The sequence below is a fragment of the Stegodyphus dumicola genome, chromosome 1 (assembly GCF_044657685.1).
Source record: "Stegodyphus dumicola isolate Sdum_Otavi_A_Nest chromosome 1, ASM4465768v1".
Classification (NCBI taxonomy): Eukaryota; Metazoa; Arthropoda; class Arachnida; order Araneae; family Eresidae; genus Stegodyphus; species Stegodyphus dumicola.
The window spans coordinates 80,128,050-80,149,112 of NC_140768.1; the positions used below are offsets into that span (position 1 = coordinate 80,128,050).

Consider the following 21,063-nt stretch of genomic DNA (forward strand, 5'->3'; position numbering starts at 1 on the left):
AAAATCTGAAATCTACATCTTAAAAATGGCTAACATGTAAGATTTTTAACCATTCCTCAGACAATGAATAAGCTTCAAATTCGTCTATAACTGTGATTTCCACAAGAAAGGGCACTTATTCTCATGATGAGATATAGGTGAATACACTGCAGAGCTAACGAGGCAATCTCAAGATAGCGATGTTCCAAGGATGGTTATTCCAGACAACATGCAATGTTATTTTTATACGGAGCAAGGCTGTAATTGCCGAGAAGTCCTCGAGCCAAGGAATCGTCAACTGACCAGATAACTAGCGAGTTCAAATTCGTAACGAAGCTGCTACAATTTCAGTGGGTTATGTCCTATACTAGGAAACATAAAATACTGGCTTCACTAGAGTGTGCAATGAAATGATAGCCACCCACAAAAGCACAGCATTCAGAATTCGTAATACGTATCGGAAATGTTTACCCTAAGGCGTGAACCTACAATCAACAGCATAAGCACTTAGTAAATGCAATATCATCAGTAACAAATACAAAATAATAATAAGATATTCTAACAAATCGTCTACTTGATAAAGAAAAAATACCTATATCTGCGTGTCGAAAGAAGTTATCACTAAAGGCCAAATGTTCCAACAGTTCAAGTACGAAATTCTGAAAGTGTGAAATAATGTTGATGGCTCAGTAACAACGTGTTCATTGCAGACCGGAAGGTTCAGCATTGAATTACTGAAGCAAATGTTTACAAATATTTCTGAAAGGAATTTCACCAAACTACTTTAAAAATTTCGTACTCTTGTAAATGCTTATAAGTAAGTGCTCTTGCGAATGCTTACCTATAAATTAAAATTTATTGTGATGTTGGAAGAACAATATTATTTTCAACACCGAAAGTAATAAGTATTACTTAATTACTTTTCTTTAGCATAGCTCTCAAAATTACAAACTGTCATTTATAGCTAAAATATAATTTATAAAACTACTTTTCATGACAAAATAACGGGAAATAAAATTGGTTACAGTGAAAACAAATACGATGCTACTGAGTCAAAGTATCATTATAACACGCATATCAGGAATAAGATGGTCTTCAGCATCGTGCGAAACACTGCAAAAATAACTGCGATGTTAAAAAAAGCATATCTCCTCCCTTCGTTTTTACGTTAGTTTGAAAGACAACGATGGATCAAGATCGTTACTTTAAAAAATCTATGTAATTAACAACAATATCTTAAATGTAACTAACATGCAGGACAATCAATACATATGAAACTAATTAATTATGATTTAATCACTGATGATTTCGTTATATGTAACACTGCACGTTTTCATGATACAGCGTTGCAAATTCTCTCGTTTAATTTCCTGCTGTTAGATGCTAATATAATTACATTTGCAAAGCCACTAGATAGAATGATCTAAAAAAGGGAACTGACGCTCAAATAAAAATTTAATACATGAATTCCAAACATTCCTATGACCACCTTTTAATGAGAATAAAATTTGCTTCTATTCAAACACAAAAGTGCCTGTTTAGACCCAATAAATGAGTCATAATATATTTAATTAACAATCAACAATGCAAAATTATAAAAAAGAATAATAAATGAAATAGAAAATTAATACCAAAAAAAGTCTGAAAGCTTTCAGATTTTACATCACGCACAAAGAGCCTTTTTTTTAACGTTTTATGTGCTACCTTTATTTATTAAATATCATGTTCTTCGCACTTAAACCATTAAATTGAATGCAACAGCAGTATCACAAAATATTTAAAGAGAGCATATCTTTAGAATTCCCGCTACACAATCACGCGAGCTAGAGATAAAAATGTTCCCCTCCCGTACAGTGTTGCCATTGCTCGCTCTGAAATCGTTGAGCTTGGTCATAAAAAATTCGTTAAAGTTTTACAAAATATGAATAATAAAACAAATTCAAACTTTGAGCTTCCAGATGCCCCTATTCGAGTGGAGGACTACGTTATTCAAAATTTGATGTCTCTAGGTACCATTGTTTTTTCACAATGAGAGAAACATATATACATTCATGCAGATTCTTCATTATTTAATTTCTTTAAATATAATGTTTGGTGGTAACAATTTGAAAAGTGAAACGCCTTTTTATAGTGGACGACACAAAATGCCAAAACGAAATTAATAGCCTTTCTGGGCAAATTGATCCATAGGGCTCAAAAGAAGATTAGAATATTTCTAAATTATTAATATGCGTAAAATTTCATTGAACGAATGAAGTATCTAAGTTCTGAATACAAATGTCCTCTCTTCGTTGAAATGAATGAAAGAAAGTGTGGAATAAGTAAATAATTGGAACTAATAACCAAGAGCTTATGCATTATCTATTACGGGAGCTAGTAAATTGAAGGCTGGATACGCAGCTGTAATTCCTAAGTCAAAATTAATTTTGACGCTGTTAAAATGGGAAGCGAAAAATTTTTAGAGATTATTAATTTATCCTCATAAATTAATAAAAATTATATTTAAGATTAACAATAAAAGTTATATCTCATAATATTATGAAAGAATAATGTTACATTTGTTAGAAAATTAACAATGAAATAAGATTTAAGATCATCAATAAAATTTCTATTCCACTTTACGTTCTTCAAAATCGGTATCAATTTGGGCAAAACAATTGTGATATTTTCAGTTTTAATGCGGTTTACTTTTCCATTTGATTTACGTGGCATTTGCTTTTTTCTGTATTCAAAAAAATTTCGCCTTAATTTTTAAAAATGCTTTTGTGTTCAATAAATGTTTTCTTAATTCTCTAGTAACCGATAAATAAAAACTGCAATCGCCAGTTCCAAAGTTCCCAATTTATGATAAGAAGTTTCGCGATTCAAGCTATGGCTATGAAATCTTTCTCAAGATTATCTTATACTAAAGATCGTAATTCACACAGCTATCTTTTACAAATGAATAATTAAATAAAATAAAGAAAACAAGACTTATCCTCTCATTTTATTTCTATTTGGCTCTTCACTTTAATTTAATTTGCTAATTCCTTCTTCGGAAACAGGCAATAGCGACATTTATTTAAGGTAAACGAAGGTTCACCTATAATTCACGTTTTTATCGTGTTTAAATCTTTTAGTCGCAGATATTTCTCTCTTCATTATATTCCACTCATTCAAAGCAGCTTTCTATACATGTACAACTAAAATAAGATAATAAAAATTACTTCATTCTATTCTATGTCATTTATAGCATCACAATTTGATCTCTGTTCCAGTATTCTTTAAATTTGTTTGTTATTTCATTGTCTATTTTGCAACTGTTTATTCCTGTCCGTTAGCACTGTACTTGTTCCGTTTCATTTTTAATTATTCGCTGTCTTAATAGTATTTTAAGTCTATCGTCCGTATGAATCAAACAAGTAAACCTAGTATTGTATTGCACTTCGAGTTTGCAGTTCTTAATAGCAACTAAGCCTCTTTCTCATTAGCTTAATTACAGGACAGCCATTAGACCAAAAATTACATTTTCGGAAATTTGTTTAGAAACGTCATGTTTTCAATTTATTATTGCCACACAACCATTGGTGGTCGATTTCCATGAAATGGAACCTTCTTATTATAAAAATATATAATTAATTTAATTGTTGTTACTGTAAGCCAGTATGCATGAAGTTATGCAATTAAAAAATAAATCATATTAGTAAGGTGAACAAGTCTCATATAAATTTCAAACGTTAGCTAAGAGAATAATAATAAATACATTTCAAACAAAATAAAATATGTTCATTAAACTCATTAACAAAATATGTATTTTATTTTAATATTATGTGAAATTTTTAATAAATTTTGAAATAATATTCACAAAGCAAATAACTATTTTATTCGTGCAATTTGCTCAAGTCGTACATTTCGAATAAAATAAACATTTTATCGTGCAATTTGTTTTGTCAGTGCAGACTGCTTTAAGAAGAACGATTAATTTAAAACAAGTTAAATTTTTGGAGGTAGTTTAAAATCTGAAGCTGCATTCAGCACATATATATTCGCCGCCAAATTGGGATCCTGGTTAGTGACTCTGACTGCTGTACCGAAGGACCACGTTCGAACCCTGGAGAAGGCATGGATGTTTTTAAATATAATAATGTCTGTGCAGCATGGGGGCACTCTAAATATGTGTCGAGCCGGAAGGCCTCGCAAGAGGTTGTGGTAGGGGAAGAGAGGTGGGAGATCCTTGGATGAGTAATTCAAAATTGGGGGAGGAATTGAACAAGAGTCGTACTGTCACCTGCATTCTGCCCCAGGCAGCGATAGGTGCTATCTTGCCTACATGAATTTCGTTCAGACTACATGAATACAAACAAGTTTCAGGTGTAAAGTATACTCATAGTACTTTTCCTTTTCTATCTAAGATTTCACGGTAATTTCTATCTGTTTTAAGACCTAATTCTAAGAAACAAAGTTTGTATCGAGACTGCAAACTGTTTAGCTTATTGTACAAAAATATTAAACTTTCAAACTTCTGTTTATGTTTTCCATTGGTATCAATACTTAAAATTCAAATTATCTTTCATATTGGCACAATTCCAGTTTAATTAAAGGAATATTTACTCCGGTTTCTGTAGATGGCAGTCAACAGAATATAACATTCCACAAGTCATCTTTTGTTAAAACTAATTTAATGTAGCAGTAACAAACGCTCTTCGATGATTTTTTTTAAAATAGTTTTTGTTAACAAGATCTATCATTTTTCAAAAACATATCACAAAGACTAGAAACTAGACTACTGTTCAAATAAACTCAAGAAAATTTTGAACTTGATATGTTCATTTCAAAATGTATCAGACTCAGAAAAAGAGAGTACCATTTCTTTCCTGAATGAAGCGCGACCGCCTTTCCGTGACACAATTAATTGTACTAAGCCCAAACACTATACCAGACCTTTTTTTCCGGAAAAAAAATCAAGGTTATAGTTCCTTTCTGGCATTAAAATCAATCTTGCATCCCTAAAGCATTAGACAGAAAAGAAAACTATAGAAGCATTATATTTTTCTCTTCAGAGACTTCTCCTCGCCTAAAATGCCAACGGACTGTAAAAACCATCGAGATCACATCCTATTATACTGGTTAAAAACTTCCATAGTAACTAAATTAGCTGTATCGAAAAACACAATATATTAAGAGCATTTACTGGACTAAGAAACAAGACGAGCATAGCATGTTACTGGATGAAAATTGGAAAAGGATTAGTTATGCGTAAATAGTTAATTCACCTAAACATGTTGTCTGGAAATTAATTCACCCACTAAATCCTTTAATATATTCTTTTCTGCGCTACTGCAGCTGTAGAGTGGAAACTCTAGAATGGCATGTAAAGCTCTAGAAATTCCGAAAAATCAATTCCAATTAACCTGAATTTTCGCTAATTGGTTTTTGGCTTAATATATGCTCAGTTACATGAAAAATTGGCATTTAAATGATGAAGAAAGTAATTCTTTGCAAGGACAAAGTTTCCCAGCTGTATGGATTGCAGTAATCTAATAAAGAGACTTCTCTGATTCAACATCATTATTTTTCGATTGCATTTATTTTTATAAGTTTTTATTTAGTTCTCTCATGTTGTTTGCCGCTATGATCAAAAGTTTGTCATCCACTTTTAAACGGTTTCCCTATAAGCTATCGAGTTCAAATTTAAAAATACCACATTATTTGTAGATTACAATACAATATTGTGGAGCAATCTTTTACAAAATTCGATTTAATTTTTTCTTAATTTAATGCTGAAACAACTTTTCGCGCCTACCTCTGTTTGGCGAACAAACTTAAATCTCAGAATTTTACTATTTGCACAATGCGATAGAGCTAAAAGATATCTTTTAAATGAAGTTCGTATGAGATTTTAACGTACTTTCGGATTTTTTGGCAAAACCGCTCGGTTTTTTTCGATCATTTGACGTAAAGAATAGTTGGAAGTAAACAAGTGTTCATGCTAATTAAGATAAAATAACACGCTGAACAAGTATTAATATAGAAACCAAACAACAAAAATCAGCGTTACATTTAACACTGATTTTTGTTGTTTGACTTCTAAATTAAAATTGGTCATGCAATGTTGAAAAATTATTTTTCAGTTGAATAATTTGATTAACAATGTGTCATTGAGACTACAAAGATGAAAATAAATAAATAAATAAATTTATAAAATAATACAGCGTTTTTCGGTCTGTGGTTCTCGAAGCTCGCACTTGAAATCTCCTTTATTTCTAAGAAACACAAAAAATGAAATTTACGCAAACTGCTTATACCACACTATAAATGAAAATCTCAAAGTTTGCATATTACAGATGGCAGTCGTTTATCGCCTTTTTTTTTCTCACAAGCTTGATAGCGTTACGGTTTTTGTTTTTAGTTTGCTATTTTTAGTAGAATTGTTATTAAATTGTTTCATTTCCCGTGCAATGCGGCGCGCGACAAGTTTTAAGAGAAAGCTACGCTGAAAAAAGTAAAAATACAGCACGCGCATTTAATATTTAATATATAGATATCTCGTAATTTATATTTAAACTGAATAAATGCAATTGTGTGTTAGCTATAACTGTCATTCTACTCTTTTGCTTTCCAGAAAACTGGAGAGAATAGAAATTACGAGAATTTTCTCGTGCACGATTCAAAAAGCTAGAGGAAAAACATCTCAGTGTAGTTGTTTAGATAACTGTTGTTGTTTACTATAGCGAATTCGCGGTGAGATTGGATTAACTTTCTCTCTTGGGTTTTGAATTGTACTCTGTGCAACGTTTTAGTAGTTTAAGATATAACTATTGTGTGATATTGTACGAATATTTGTGAGGAAAAATTTCAGCATTTTGTTTTATTTCTTGTGATAAGAATAAATTTTATGGATTTTTTTATCGGACTTGAGCATTCAATTTATTTACGGACCCGTACGCACGCAACAATATTTTATGAAATTTACTGTCGGTTAGCTCACCTTACTATCGTCCAGCATCCATGCAAACATGCAACAGGTATGCAAGAATCGGCAAGCTTATCCATCTCATTCATATGAGTACCAGCAATTATTTAATTTTTAGTTAAGGTAAAGATTGCCTAAACTCTAATTAGCAGGCTTGAATTATCAAAAACGAACAGGAGTTTTCTTCCATTAACTTAACATAAAATTAAACTAATTTTAATTAACTGCATTTTTAAAATATAAGTATACCGGTACTAACATGAGCTAAAACATTGCTTTCGAAGGGACAACTGTAAAATGGTCCGCAGAAAATTCTGATCTCTGAAAGCAGTCTTCGCTAGGGAAAAAAGTTTTAGAAACGCTGAAAAAAAGTTTTTACTTAAAACTTATAAAAGAATTAATGAAGTTATAAGGTATTTTCTCTCTCCATTCTGCATGCCTTCGTAGTGCAACTGGAAGCACACTCGAAGCGTATTCGGGAGGTCCGGAGCTCTAATTCCTGCGAAGGCAATGCACATTTTTCCATCTCCAGCATAAAAAAAATCTAGTGACTGTACAATGACGTCCGAAATAAAAGGTAGTGGACGATCATTCGTCACCGCCAGAATTGGCGATTGTGTCCCCTAATTCCCAGTTACCCTTTAAAAGGGGGAGTATCTCAGACAGAGATAACCAAATCATCATGGGTAAAAAGGGGGGAGTATCTCAGACAGAGATAACCAAATCATCATGGGTAAAAAGGGGGGAGTATATAAGGTATTTTCTCCTTCCTTTTCCGCATGCCTACGTGGTGTAATTGGAAGCGTACTCCACGCAGTCCAGAGTTGGAGTGAAGGCGAGGGTACTGCAAATTTTTCGCGTCTCCTGCTTTTTTCAGAAAAAAAAAAAAAAAACATAGACTCTACAAAGTAAAAGTAGGAAAATAATTTATCATATAACATTAATAGGGGCAAAACCTCTATACAAAATTCATCGAGGTTTATATCACGAATAATGAAAGCATAACACCGAAATAACGAAATCTAATAATCGAATTGCATTATGAAAAGTATAAATTTATCAAGAGCACACTATACTTTTATTATTCCTGTCACCTGCATTCTGCCCCAGGCAGCGATAGGTGCTATCTTGCCTACATGAATTTCGTTCAGACTACATGAATACAAACAAGTTTCAGGTGTAATGTATACTCATAGTACTTTTCCTTTTCCATCTAAGATTTCACGGTAATTTCTATGAGTTTTAAGACCTAGTTCTAAGAAACAAAATTTGTATCGAGACCTGCAAACTGTTTAGCTTATTGTACAAAAATATTAAACTTTCAAACTTCTGTTTATGTTTTCCATTGGTATCAATACTTAAAATTCAAATTATCTTTCATATTGGCACAATTCCAGTTTAATTAAAGGAATATTTACTCCGGTTTCTGTAGATGACAGTCAACAGAATATAACATTCCACAAGTCATCTTTTGTTAAAACTAATTTAATGTAGCAGTAACAAACGCTTTTCGATGATTTTTTTAAAATAATTTTTGTTAATAAGATCATATCATTTCTCAAAAACATATCACAAAGACCAGAAACTATATTTTTATTATTCCTTTTATTATTGCCTGGGGCAGAATGCAGGTGATCATATAGCAGATGAATTTTGCAAAGAGAATTACTTAATCTTTTGCTCCGATTACATTCCGACATAAATTATTTTTCTACTTTTCATTAATTAATTATTTTATGAGCTTTAAATAAAAGGTAATTTTATTCAAGGAAAGTTTCGTTAATTTTCATTAAATACAAGCAGTGCAATTTTTTCGTTTATTACGCGATATGCGACCTTATTCAAATTACAGATCCTTAATTTACTCTTCATTACTTCGAAATGCTTTTTTGCTGTCATACAATTCCCAATTCATCTTTCCCTTTTTGTCTTTAAATTCAAAAGGCTTGTATACTTAATATGCATATTCTTCTTTTTTTCCTACCTTTCCATGAAACCATACAATTCTTAATGTGTTTGCGCTTTTAGTATTCAGTTTTCATTTTTTATCCATGATGACTTAAGACAAAGCGTTTTATTAGAAATAATTTTGCTTTTTTTAACTACATATTTTGCAAATAATTTTGGCTCCGGACTAAATGCAGTGAATCTCATTGCGTACAGCAAACCCGATTAATTCTCACTTCTCTTTTGGCATGAAAATAAAAGAAACTCCCATAATTTGAACCCGATTTTGGATTCCAGAGAAGGCATGAGTTTATGTAAGTGTACAGTCTCTTTGCGGTAGGGAGGCACTTAATACAATGTCGAGTCGAAAGTTCTCTAGAGGGGCTGCTGGTAAGGGACCTTCGGATATGTCTCCAGGGATGTTCGCAATCAACAACATGCGCCACCTTGGCCACAATGAATATAGTCACAGCAACAATGTAATGTTTTACATTGAAATATGAAATTCGAAATTCTACAGTCATTAATCATTAAATAGAAATCCTTAAATTTATTCGAAATAGATTTTTATAACTTCTTTAACACCATTATTAATTGCCAAAACATAATGTTCAGTTTTTTAATAGAAAAAATAATTAACTCTAATGTCCGTGATGTTTTTTGGCCCATTATTTGCTTCCAGTGTCAAAGTATACATTCCCACAAGCGAACGAGCGGTAAAGCTGCTGAACATTCGTATTTCGACTTGAGTATTCGGAGACTCATTGCACAGGCCTTTTCGCGGTTTTCCTCATGTGAAACGTGGTACGAGCCAGTTTCCTTTAGAAAGTCCTCCGCCAAGCCATCCCTACCCTTAGGCAGATAGCTCTGGAGTGCTTTGCCATAACCAAGTAAAATATAAACAGCCAAAGTATACAATGACATGTGAGAAACATCACGATGTTTGAAGAACTATTCAACATAATTAGCTACCACAAACATGTTTTGTTGCTCGTGATGATAAAGTGGATACATATCGAATTTCGTAGAGTTTCCGCTTAAATGATTAAGAAATAAAAAACAGGAATAATGTTCGAAATAACTGAAGAATACTTTTACATATTTAACGATGATGCAATTTTCAATCATTAGGAATATAGACAATGCGATGTCGATAAAGACTGCTATATATTTTTTTAAAGTAACGAAGCCAAAGATAGAAATCATCAAAGGCTTATTAAATCAATAATCCGAACACTGCTAAGACGCTTCAGAATTCACGGCGATGAGACTTTAGTAACCTTTCCTAAATAAACAATCAATTTGAAGAAAGAAATGAATCCCAAACAGTGTTCTTTGGGAAAAGAAGAAAATCCGCTTCCTTTTGAATTAATGAAAACTTAAAGAAAAAAAACCCCTCTCGAACGATTTTAAAAGTTTAAAAATGGGTTTTTACCTGTTCTTCTTTTAAGTAACATATGCATCGAAGCTAGATGACATTAATGAAAGCCTATTCTTTTAATTTTGGGCGTTTATTTCTTTCTTTAGACAGTGATTCAACTACACTTTTGTGAGCATCAGTTCACATAGTGATACATCGATTAAATTCTAAACTAAAAACTGGTGGCCCTGCGAACATAGAGCATCGTATTAAATGATGTCAAGTGCGCAAAAATATCGTATTGCACGAGAAACCAATACAAATGATGTCAAGTTCCATACTTCAGTTAGCATTGGCTTTGATGTTTAGAGAAATATTACAAATTTCACAATTCTTAATTCATTTAAGTAAATTACTGGTTTTAATTTCCAGCATTTTATTTTATTTTAGAGACTTACGATGTTTTTGAAAGAAATAAAATTACGTACGTGCATTATAAAACTAGATAGTTTATAAAAATACACTAATTTTAAGATGAAACAGGACGTTTTCTTCTAATAACCAGTGTTCACGAAGATCTGAACTAAATTAAACCTAATTTGTATGGAGTTCAAAATTTAATCTATATAATAATCGTATTCTTTATTAAATTATAAATCTCTTGTCATTTATTTTAATTATTTTAGTTCGTAAGATTCCTTGTTAATTGAACATTTCTCGTAATTTATTCATAATGAATTATTATTTTAAAACTTAGTACCCAGAAGGTATTAATTAATTTAAAATATAAGAACAACAAAATCTTTTCAAATCATGAAATTTAAAGAAAGTGATTCAAAAACTTACATTTTGAAGTATAGTAATTAATAAGGGAAAAAAACGACGGAACCGGAATTAGAAAGTCTGGTGGCCACATACAATGAATACTGAAATTATAATGTTTAACAAGTTAAGGCACGACTTAGCAGATAGTGCCGAAGCCTGTGAGATATGCATACAAAAAAAAATAATTATTCATAAAGCTTCTCATAGCTCTTTCACTCATGGATAAGCATATTTATTTAGTAGTCAAAATGAACTGAAGATTCTCAACACTGCACAGAAGGAAAACAAAAACTGATGCTCATCACCACAGAAGAGTTACCAATGATTACTCAATTCCAGCAAGGCGGTATGCTTTAAAAATGGTTAAAGAAAACACTCACCGGATCTTCCCATACAATTAACAATAATGGCCAATTAATTATATCAGATTTTTTCACAAAGAAAGATCCGTGTTTCTTTATACCTATTTGGCAAACACCATGGCAACAAAGAATTGGAAACATTAAACATGTGACGGCATCCGGTTGCAAACGGTCAGTATTTCGCAACAGAAAATAATAACAGACAAAGATCCACAGTTCAACGCAACTCATTAAAGAGAAAGTTCACAAGGCAATCAAAGTAAAAGTGAAAAGGTCTGTTACAGAAGAATGTCCACGAAACAAAGCAAGAAGTTCAAAATGAACGTCTAAAAATGTAAAGAAAGCTACAAATGGCGACTATAAATGTATTTTTCATGCTTCTCTCGTACAAGCACTTTTGTGTACGTGAAAATTAAAGAATCATTCCATGACGAAAGAAAAGCTTAATCTTCGCAATCAGCTTGCATGTGCAATGTTATCAATAAATTTTCTTTGTTAGCGCAGTTTGAACTTTGAGACCTCACAGTTTAATTGAGAATAAAGTTTATAGTTAAGATGTCATAATTTAAATGCTCCAGTCGGAAATGAAAAGAGCCGATAAAGAGACAGTTAGTTATACAGGGAGTAAGTAAATCAGCATTGTTCATACCTTCATTTCATCAATAGCCATTGAAACTGGACAATTTAGGATAAGAATGCTGATAAACTATATGGATGTTTTATTTATTTACATTCAATTTTCCTTTTCCTTTTTGATACTTCTAGAGAACGGTTCAAGTTTTACTCGTTCAACAGCGCAGTGTCATAGTTGCTTTCAACCGTACTAGTGATCCATTTCCACTTTTTTTAAACACGGAGGTCTAAATCCCAGACAGATGATAAAGAATTAAGCTTGTCTAAAGTCTTTTCCCATGGAATTAAACTTGATCGACTAGAACTGGCTTTCAGCAACTTCATATAAACAGGTTAAATAAATTTCACTGTTTATATGGCCGTGAGACTGAAAATTAAAAGAATGGAAGTTTGTATAATGGATATAAGGAATTTATTCCCTCCTTTCTGCATGCCTTCGTCGCGTAATAGTAGCACACTCGGCGCGTATTCGAGAAGTCCAGGTTCGAGTCCCAGCGAGGGCATTGCACATTCTTCCCGTCTCCCGCATCAAAAATCCTAATGATTCTACATTGATATGATAAAATATTAAATGCAGATACAAAAATGCTCAAATGGAAATAGTAGATTTTTGAATTCTTCACAAAATTATGTTGTCAATTGCTTAACTTTCGACTTACCTTATTTCACAAAGGCTTAATATGAATAGATAAACAGAAAATAAATTAAGGTAGTGTTCAACTTATGCGAATTTTAAAAATGTTAAAAAAGGGCTGAGAGGAAAGGATAAAAGAGTGTTTAATAAAAAAAAATATACATAACACAATGTTAGAACTTATGTTCATATTCTATTAGAAAATTATTTGTGGTTAAATTCAAGCATTACTTTAAAAAAAATTTACTAAACTAAAGTAAATGTACATATTTTAATACAGCCTTGTCGAATGAAGAAGAAATCAGAAACACTATGTTCATTAAAAAAATATAATAAATCCTTCCTAAGACGACCATACATGATTCCAGGTGATTTGGGTCTTCTGTAGTGGTGGCCGTTTCAGAGAGTTGAGGATTAATGTTAGTTTTTGTTTATGTTCTCAAAACGTGATTAATTTCAGAAGTAATCCTTTAGGAAGGTAGCGCCACAAGGTTCACTGATTGTGAAAAATCTGCTGGCAAGATCATATTACCAATTTAATAATTTACAAAGTTCAGTAAAATACACAGATCTTTTTCTAAAAAAAAAAAATGAGAAAACTTAACTTGAAGACCAAATTTCAATGCATACGAACATAAGAAAATATCTCAATTAAAATTGCAGTGATTTAGCCAATTATATGCAAATCTATCACCAAATAAAACAATCGCAAAAAAGGGCTGAATTGGCGACATCCAGAATTACATTTTAAAGTGTAAAATTATGAATGCAACTTTTTTATGAATGTTGTAATTCATTATTTCTATGTTAAATAAATACTTTGTAAAGACATTAGGTTATTTCGAAGCAGGAAAAATGAAAAATGAGCAATGCCCTCACCGGGACTCGAACTACGGACCTGTCGATACACGCCGAGTGTGCTGGCTAATACACTAGGAAGCCATGCTAAGAAGGCAGAAGAAATACCTTATAACTTTAAGTAACAATGTTTTGAAACGAGATTTGATGGCACAGCAGTGGAAAGTTTTTGGAAATTATCGAATGTCGAAAGTAAGAAATTGTAACATTTCATTAATATTTTTTTCCTGAAACTAATTATTTTCAGTTAACTCTTTGATTTTTAAGAAGTTTATGAATTACCACGTAAGTAGTCACGTAAAACTGTCATGTAAATCCTCTAAAAATGTGCACGACAATTTTTTGCAAAAGACAGGTTCTGCAAGACGATCGCTGAAACATTTCCAAGTGATTTAACAGCACTTGATCCATATGTTTTCTTAAAGTGGTGTGTTATCTTTGGTGCAATATACATAATAATTACAATAAGATTATGTATAGCGCAATAAAATTTGTCAAGAATAACGAATTGCAAAGCTGAAATACGGACTGACATGTTTAATTTATAACAACATCTTGGATTCACTCTTAGGTTTATTTTCTCATACTAATGTTCAGGATAGCCTAATTCAATTTAAAATACAGATAATTATAAGCTTTTCGTTTGGATTTAAAATATATCTTTGTTTTTATAGTGACTGCCTTAATATGAATACTATTAGTAAAAATAATTCAGAGATATTTTTAGCTCATTGAACGAAATAAAAAGTTACGCTTTCATTCACTCTTTAAATCATACCTACATATCCCGTTACGATTATGCACTCGATTATTTTTCATGCACCAAGTTCCATGGGTTATATATCATACTAACATTGTTTAATGTTAACATAGTGTTTTTTTTAATTATTTCTTTCCACTTGCCGAGGTTTAAAGCGTAACTGGATATTCTATTATTAATAAACCGTAATAAATTTGCTATAGTACTTCCCTCCCTCGAACGAATAATTATTGCAACTTATTTCGTAAATGATAGGGTCAGCAAACTCTGCAACTTGATTCACTCAATAATCTTTTTTCAAAAAACATCAGAAAATTTGCAACATAGAACGATAAGTAAGATTGTGAAAAAATATTCTAATTCCTTAGGTAAACAGCCCTTCCCAACGAACTTTTTAAGAGAAAAAGATTAATGTTTATGTTAAGCAAATGGAAATTTGGAAACTCTAATATTTAGATGCTCGTTCAGCCTCTTGTTGTTTAATCCGTTATGACAAAGAATGAAAATGCCATTCGCCTAAGTGAAGAAGGATACCTGCGTGGAAGACTTTATTAGGGAAATTCACCCCATTTTCACATTACAAGTAGGGAAAACCCCAAAACCATAGTATAGCCAAATAGTTTGCCGAGTATCGAACTCGAATCGAACAATTAGAGTTCACTAGTTCCACCCACTCGGCTGCCGATAGGCATTGAACTACAGAAAGCGGAACAAAGAAGAATTACTAAAGTCTTGGCTTTACGACCATATTGTGGAGGGAAAATGCTTTTGACGGAGATGTTACAAGAGCAGATGGTATTAAAATGAGAAAAAAAATATTTTTCAGGAGTTGCAATAACAGATCAGATGATTTTACCCACACCAGAGATTACTTGCACATGTTAGTAACAGTTCCACATTTTCCAGAGACCTAACAACGTTTTCCAAGAGGCTAGATATCGTTACGATGTACTTCTGAATGGAGCCTTAATTTTAAAATCAGTACTGTTTGACTCAGACCGACTGCAGTGATAAAAATGATATGCGCTATAAATACAAAGGAAGAACTCTGCAGAGAGATAATTTGTTTTAAATTAAAACCTTATTAAAACGAAAAAAAAAGGATCATATACTCAAAGACTGAAAATGCCTCCAGTCACTCATATTAGGATGAAATGGATACCATTAATTTTCCCATATTCCATAATCCGTGAGTGAAAAGTATTCCACCATTAAGCAAATAACTTATTCTTGTAATTAATGTCTCTATACCTCTCTTATGTTCTTATTTTTAACTTAACAAACAGATATTAAAAATATATCTAACTTTTATAATTCTTTGTTACCCTTTCTCGCAGTTTGCCTCTCCGAAGGTCGTGACTGGAACACAAGATTCAGTTACGAGAGTTTAAACTTAAAAAAATAACCTAATCTCGCCAAAAACGGAACGCATTTTGCCCCATTCCGCAGAAACGAGAGGTATAGATCCAGCTCACGTACCTCATTAGTGGGAGCCACAAAGCAGGCTCTCACTTTAGCAGCAATCTTCATCCTTTTTTTTTTTTTTTTTTTTGCTGTCCCGATCAGTTCCTTTAATCCATTAGATCCGTGGGAGGACGACACCGAAAGTAAAAGCACGCGTGGCACACCTCAACAAACGCCTCTGCAACTGAACGAGTGGCCACTCGGAGCTCGTTTAACCAAACTTCAAGAAAAGAAGGAAGCACGATGGTTGAATAAGGCCAAGGTTGAAAAAACAAAGCAAAAGCAAAAAAGTACATAAAGTCCTAGAAACGTTAAGTCAGTTCTGAACACGAGGAAGAAGCAGCACCATTTAAGAGAACCGGTCTGTGAGGAAAGTGTTTGAGCCGATGAGAGGTTTACGATGCTGACTCGTTAGCCAACACAAGTTATAACAGTCGGAGAAATAAACGCGGCGTTTATTCCTTTTACCGCTCACGAACGCCTTTCCTCGATTCAAAACAGTATCCGCGTTGTTAGCACGAAAGTGGGCTCCTGTTTACTTTGCGGAAGACTTCAATTACGATATTTGATCAAATAATAAGTGGTATTTTGACAAAAATGTTTGTTTGCAAATTTTATTGGGTAAATTGAGATTACTTCGTAAAGAAAAAGTTACCATAACAGCAAGGGTCACTCACACCATCAAATAATTGTTATTGCAGGTGACGCTCGTTATAACGGCCCCTCCTAAAGATAAAGGACGTTGTAGCGAGCATTCACTGTAAGAAAAGTAAATTTAATATAAATGCGCTCCAGTACAGACAGTATTAGTCAGCTGAGCATTTTTAACAACAGTCGTTGTAATGAAACAATGCTACTATAATAATAGACAGTTTAACCAGCGTCGAAGGTATCGATCGCTTCAGCATATAAGACGATCACGGACTAGTTAAAAATTTAAAAAAAGAAAGAGGTTCTGAATAAGACGGGCTAACATAGATTTTGACAATAATCTTTTTAGTAATAATTAAATAATCCTACTATTAAAGATTTAACCTAAAATAAAACTAACGTAAGTTAATCTGTATTCATAAACGCAAATTTTAAAGAATACCTAATAAATGACCTTAGTATATTTTTTAAACATTACGCTCTATATATCAGACAGGTGTGAATTTCAAAAGGGCATTATAAAAAGAAAAACATTATTCTATACTGAAACCAGTACGGTACCATCAAAGAATCATTTAAATTCTTTGATCTCACTCGTTCTGTCCGGCGATCAGTGGAGACTTCTACCAGGAGCAGATTATATCTTAAGCAGGAATTCGATTAGCAGATCAGATTGTAATACCTATACGGAGAAAGGAAGGAGAGATTTAGGAATCTGATTCCACTCCCTGGCAGCTCAGTGTGAAAGTTCGGTCTTAGCAAATCACACAGTAATGCCTGTGCTGAAAAGGGAAGGAGAGATTCGGGAATCTAATTTCATTCCCTGGCAGCTCTGTATGAAAGCTGAGTAGGAGCCAAACAAAATTATACACCGACCTGATCGATGCAGTAGTAGTCAGTTATTCTGAATGCTGGATCTGGGTTCGAATCCAGCAGAAAATATGGATATTTATAGGTATACAATGTCCGGGCGGTATAAAGGCACATAAAATGCTGGCCAGCCGAAAGTTCTCTCGACTAGTTTGGGAAACAGAAATCTTTCTTTGAGAATTTTCTACAGAAAACTAAATCGTATTCCCCCCCCCAAAAAAAAAACACATTCTATACATGGGAAATCGAAATAAAGATGAAACTACCGTAGCTCCGCTATTTTAGCTTCCTACTTCAGCTAGATCAGAATCATCTTGTAAATTAAGGAACCCACTAGTTGCCTAGTAGGAATACTAGTAATAAGAGCGGCGTTCAAATGCCGAGCTGCCTTTTGTGCCTTTTCCCAACGTGAATACGAACCAGTTTCCCTTAAAAAGTTCTGCACGAACGCATTTCTTCCCATACGCAGATAGTCGTTGCATGTTTTATCGTATCCAAACAATCTAATATTGAAGAAAAAGAGATGAAAAGTATCTGCAACTAAGTTTAATTCATTAAGCAAACATTTTTTTTAATTTAAATTTAAATGAAAACCAAATCACGTGAAAAGATGAATTTCAGAACAAAAAAATCACCAGGAAAAAGAAGGTAGGTATTAAAACAAAAGAGAGTGGGTAAAGAAAATAGCGATTGAAGGCAAAATAAAAAAAAATCAAATCAAGCAAAGTACACAAATGGATGTGCCTAATTTGCTTGATTAGACTGAGAACGATAAAATTTAAAACGATGACAACAAACGGAAAATTAATTTTCTGTTCATAATGATAGAACAACAACAAAAAAAATTATATGACCAATAGCTGAGAGCACGAACCAAAATAATTAAATTTACCTTAAAGCGCCGGAAACCATACAAAAGAAATCTCTATTTACATGTCAAACAATGCAATAAAACCATCAACTGTCAAACAATGCAATAAAATCATTTCAAAGAAAATAAATCAAGAATCCAATTATAAATTATCACCAGACGAAATTTGAAAATAAGTTTAATCTTTAACTTATAAGCTATGGCTTTCGGAAACCCCAACATTACATTTTATCTAACGATTTTTCTCATTTATTGAATCTCTAGGGTATTTCGGTATTTTCAAAATTTCTGGAGAAAATATTTTTCGTGTTTTATTCGTATTAAATATGAAATTATTAATAATCTTTCCTTAAATAACTGCTGTATGCCTGAAAAAGTGTTCTTGAGAGGGGGGTTTATGAATGCGTAAGACCCGATCATACCAGCTACGAAGAATACTTTTTAGCTAGTCAAAAAATATATTTAATAAAAAATATGTCTAATTGAAAGTCCTTTTTTTACTTTTTTACTAATTCTAATGGGTGAATTGAGAATACTTCGTACAGATAAGGTTATCATAACTGTAAGGTTCACTCACACCATCAAATTATTGTTATTACAAGTGATTACAGGTGCAAAAATAATGACATTTCACAAAAGACAGCAATCTGCTTAATTTATTTTTTATGAAATAAACAAAAAGCAAACCTAATTATCATCTAATCAAGGTTGATCAAAATGTTTCTGAAAAGCAAATAACAAGATGACATCGTCCGAAAGGGTTTGAGAGACAGCTTTTGAATGTCTTTCTGCTGCTTGAATTAAGTTGTCTGCTTTAACATCAGCACGCCGCATTTGCTTCGCAAATACTTAAGGGTCGAGCCAAGCCGTATATATGTACGTGTTAATTTATATTTCACATTTTAAGTTGGTTTGAAATTTTGTTCAGCATTTCCTACAAACTGCGGAGATTTATTTGGGATATAGCACTTGGTTTTTATGTAACTGTCAGGTTGAAGTGTTAATAAATAAGTTTACGTTAACTTTAAATTACTATTACTCATTTGTGATTACTGTAATTAAAACGCAAGACTGAACCATAAGTTGTCTGACTATCTTTGCGGGTCTAGTGGTTTGCCACTTTAAAGTAATGTAAAACCATTCAAAATCACATTTCATATAAATATCAAAAACTGCATTTGTTTCCAAGATATTCACACTTTTTCTAAACTTTCTTTGTCATGCGTAACTTTACTTTTATCCTTCTCCTAACATTCTCTATCATATGCATTCATATTCCATTTTTCAGTTTGTATTTAGGTGTTATCATACTACATAACATACCAAAAACTGTTGTTCAACAGTCTAATGTGTTCGTGGATGTAAAAGTAATTCTGGACACAATGTGCCTAAAATAATGATAGATTCTTTCCGTAATGATTATTGAAGTATTATTACCTATTAAGATACCTGTATGCCTAAAAATTCAAATTACGAAAAGAAATTAATTCAGATTTCAATAAAAACACGGCATTAATTGGAGTTTCAGCTACGATACTTCTCATCAATGGTCGAGTGAATAAGATTACTGAATACTAGCAAATGTTACTGGTATTAGTTCCAGGTAAATGAGATGGCTACACTAGGTTTTCGAGATCTTGCCTCATATGTGTAGGAGCCAGTTTCCTTTGGGAAGTTCTCCATGAAGGACTATTGAGACAGACCATGTCCTTCCTTTTAGACAGATAGCTTTCTCAAGTTTTGCCGTAACTAATCAACCAAATAACACAGTGACAAGATCGCAGTCCCATTGAAAATCCCTTCAGAAGCATAGCCCATTGTTTAAGAAGGGCAGCACTTGTATTGCTTTACCTTCAAAAATTAATAATTAATGTATAAAAGTTTGAGCACAAATTGCACATATGAGAAAAATCCCTTACTAATTTCAAATATAAAAACGTTTACCGAAGCAAATCATTTTAATAGTTGAGTATTTATTTTTCCAAAATTTCATGCCAGTCGGTGTCTAACTCAGAAATTTCGTAAAATTCCGTAATAATAACCAAAACACCTGAAGAAATTGCTAACAACTAACAACCAAGGGCTAAGCAACTGTCGTATTGCTGAAGTAAGAATTTGTAGAATTATACCCATTCTAACTGCTATAATTCCTAATTTTTAGCAATAAAGTACTCATCAAATCAAATTTAAGGACTTCAGTATCTGTCGTTAGAAAAATGTGATGAAACTGTGTTTCTGAAAAGAAACGCTTTGTTTTTTTACCTTTAATTTAGAGAATCTAGTAGAAATAATCATTCAAAATTTATTCAGTTTCAAAGTGGAGAACTGAAATTCTAAAACTGACACTAAAATTTATCCATTGCCTTCCAACTAGAGCTTTCGCTTTAAATTTTACAACTTCAGTAAGTGTTATTTCGCGAGAGAAAGCATGGTGGAATTCTTCCACTAAATAAACTTAATTAACCATGTAAATTAAATCAAGGCATAGAATTTCTTGATGACATCTGCATTGCCAAAAGATGAAAGAACCCACCATGAGTTTCTTCCACCAGACATAATCAACCATCCACATAATTCATAATTTATTAGTAAAGATAACATATTTTACTTTACTTTTTTCCCTTACCTTATATTAGAAGATAATGCAATTATACTTTCTTTGTACCTACAGTCGAACTTCTGTAAGTCGAAACAAAGGAGAACAGAGAAAATTCTCAGTTCTCGATAATGCGACTGTCTGAGAAAAGTTTATATTAATAATTAATGCTACTTTTCGACTTTCGAAGGTTTATATAGATAGTAAATATAATAAAGATAATAAAGATAATGAAATATATAGATATACTTCATATATAGATATTGAAATCTGAAATATATTGAAATATACAAATACTATA

At 32.4% G+C, this 21,063-nt stretch overlaps 1 protein-coding gene across 5 annotated transcripts in view; it reads right to left on the minus strand.

The window, feature by feature from the left end:
* Positions 1-21,063, minus strand: part of LOC118199634 (uncharacterized) — a 286,569-nt gene that overhangs the window by 204,391 nt on the left and 61,115 nt on the right. The window contains exon 1 of one of the 5 annotated variants that reach the window (XM_085816812.1): positions 15,790-15,855. The exons of the other annotated variants lie outside the window; for them this stretch is intronic. Coding sequence (XP_085672938.1) covers positions 15,790-15,840 — 51 coding nt within the window. The 5' untranslated portion in view covers positions 15,841-15,855. Of the gene's footprint in view, positions 1-15,789; positions 15,856-21,063 lie in introns of those variants that run through there. 5 annotated transcript variants of the gene reach the window in all.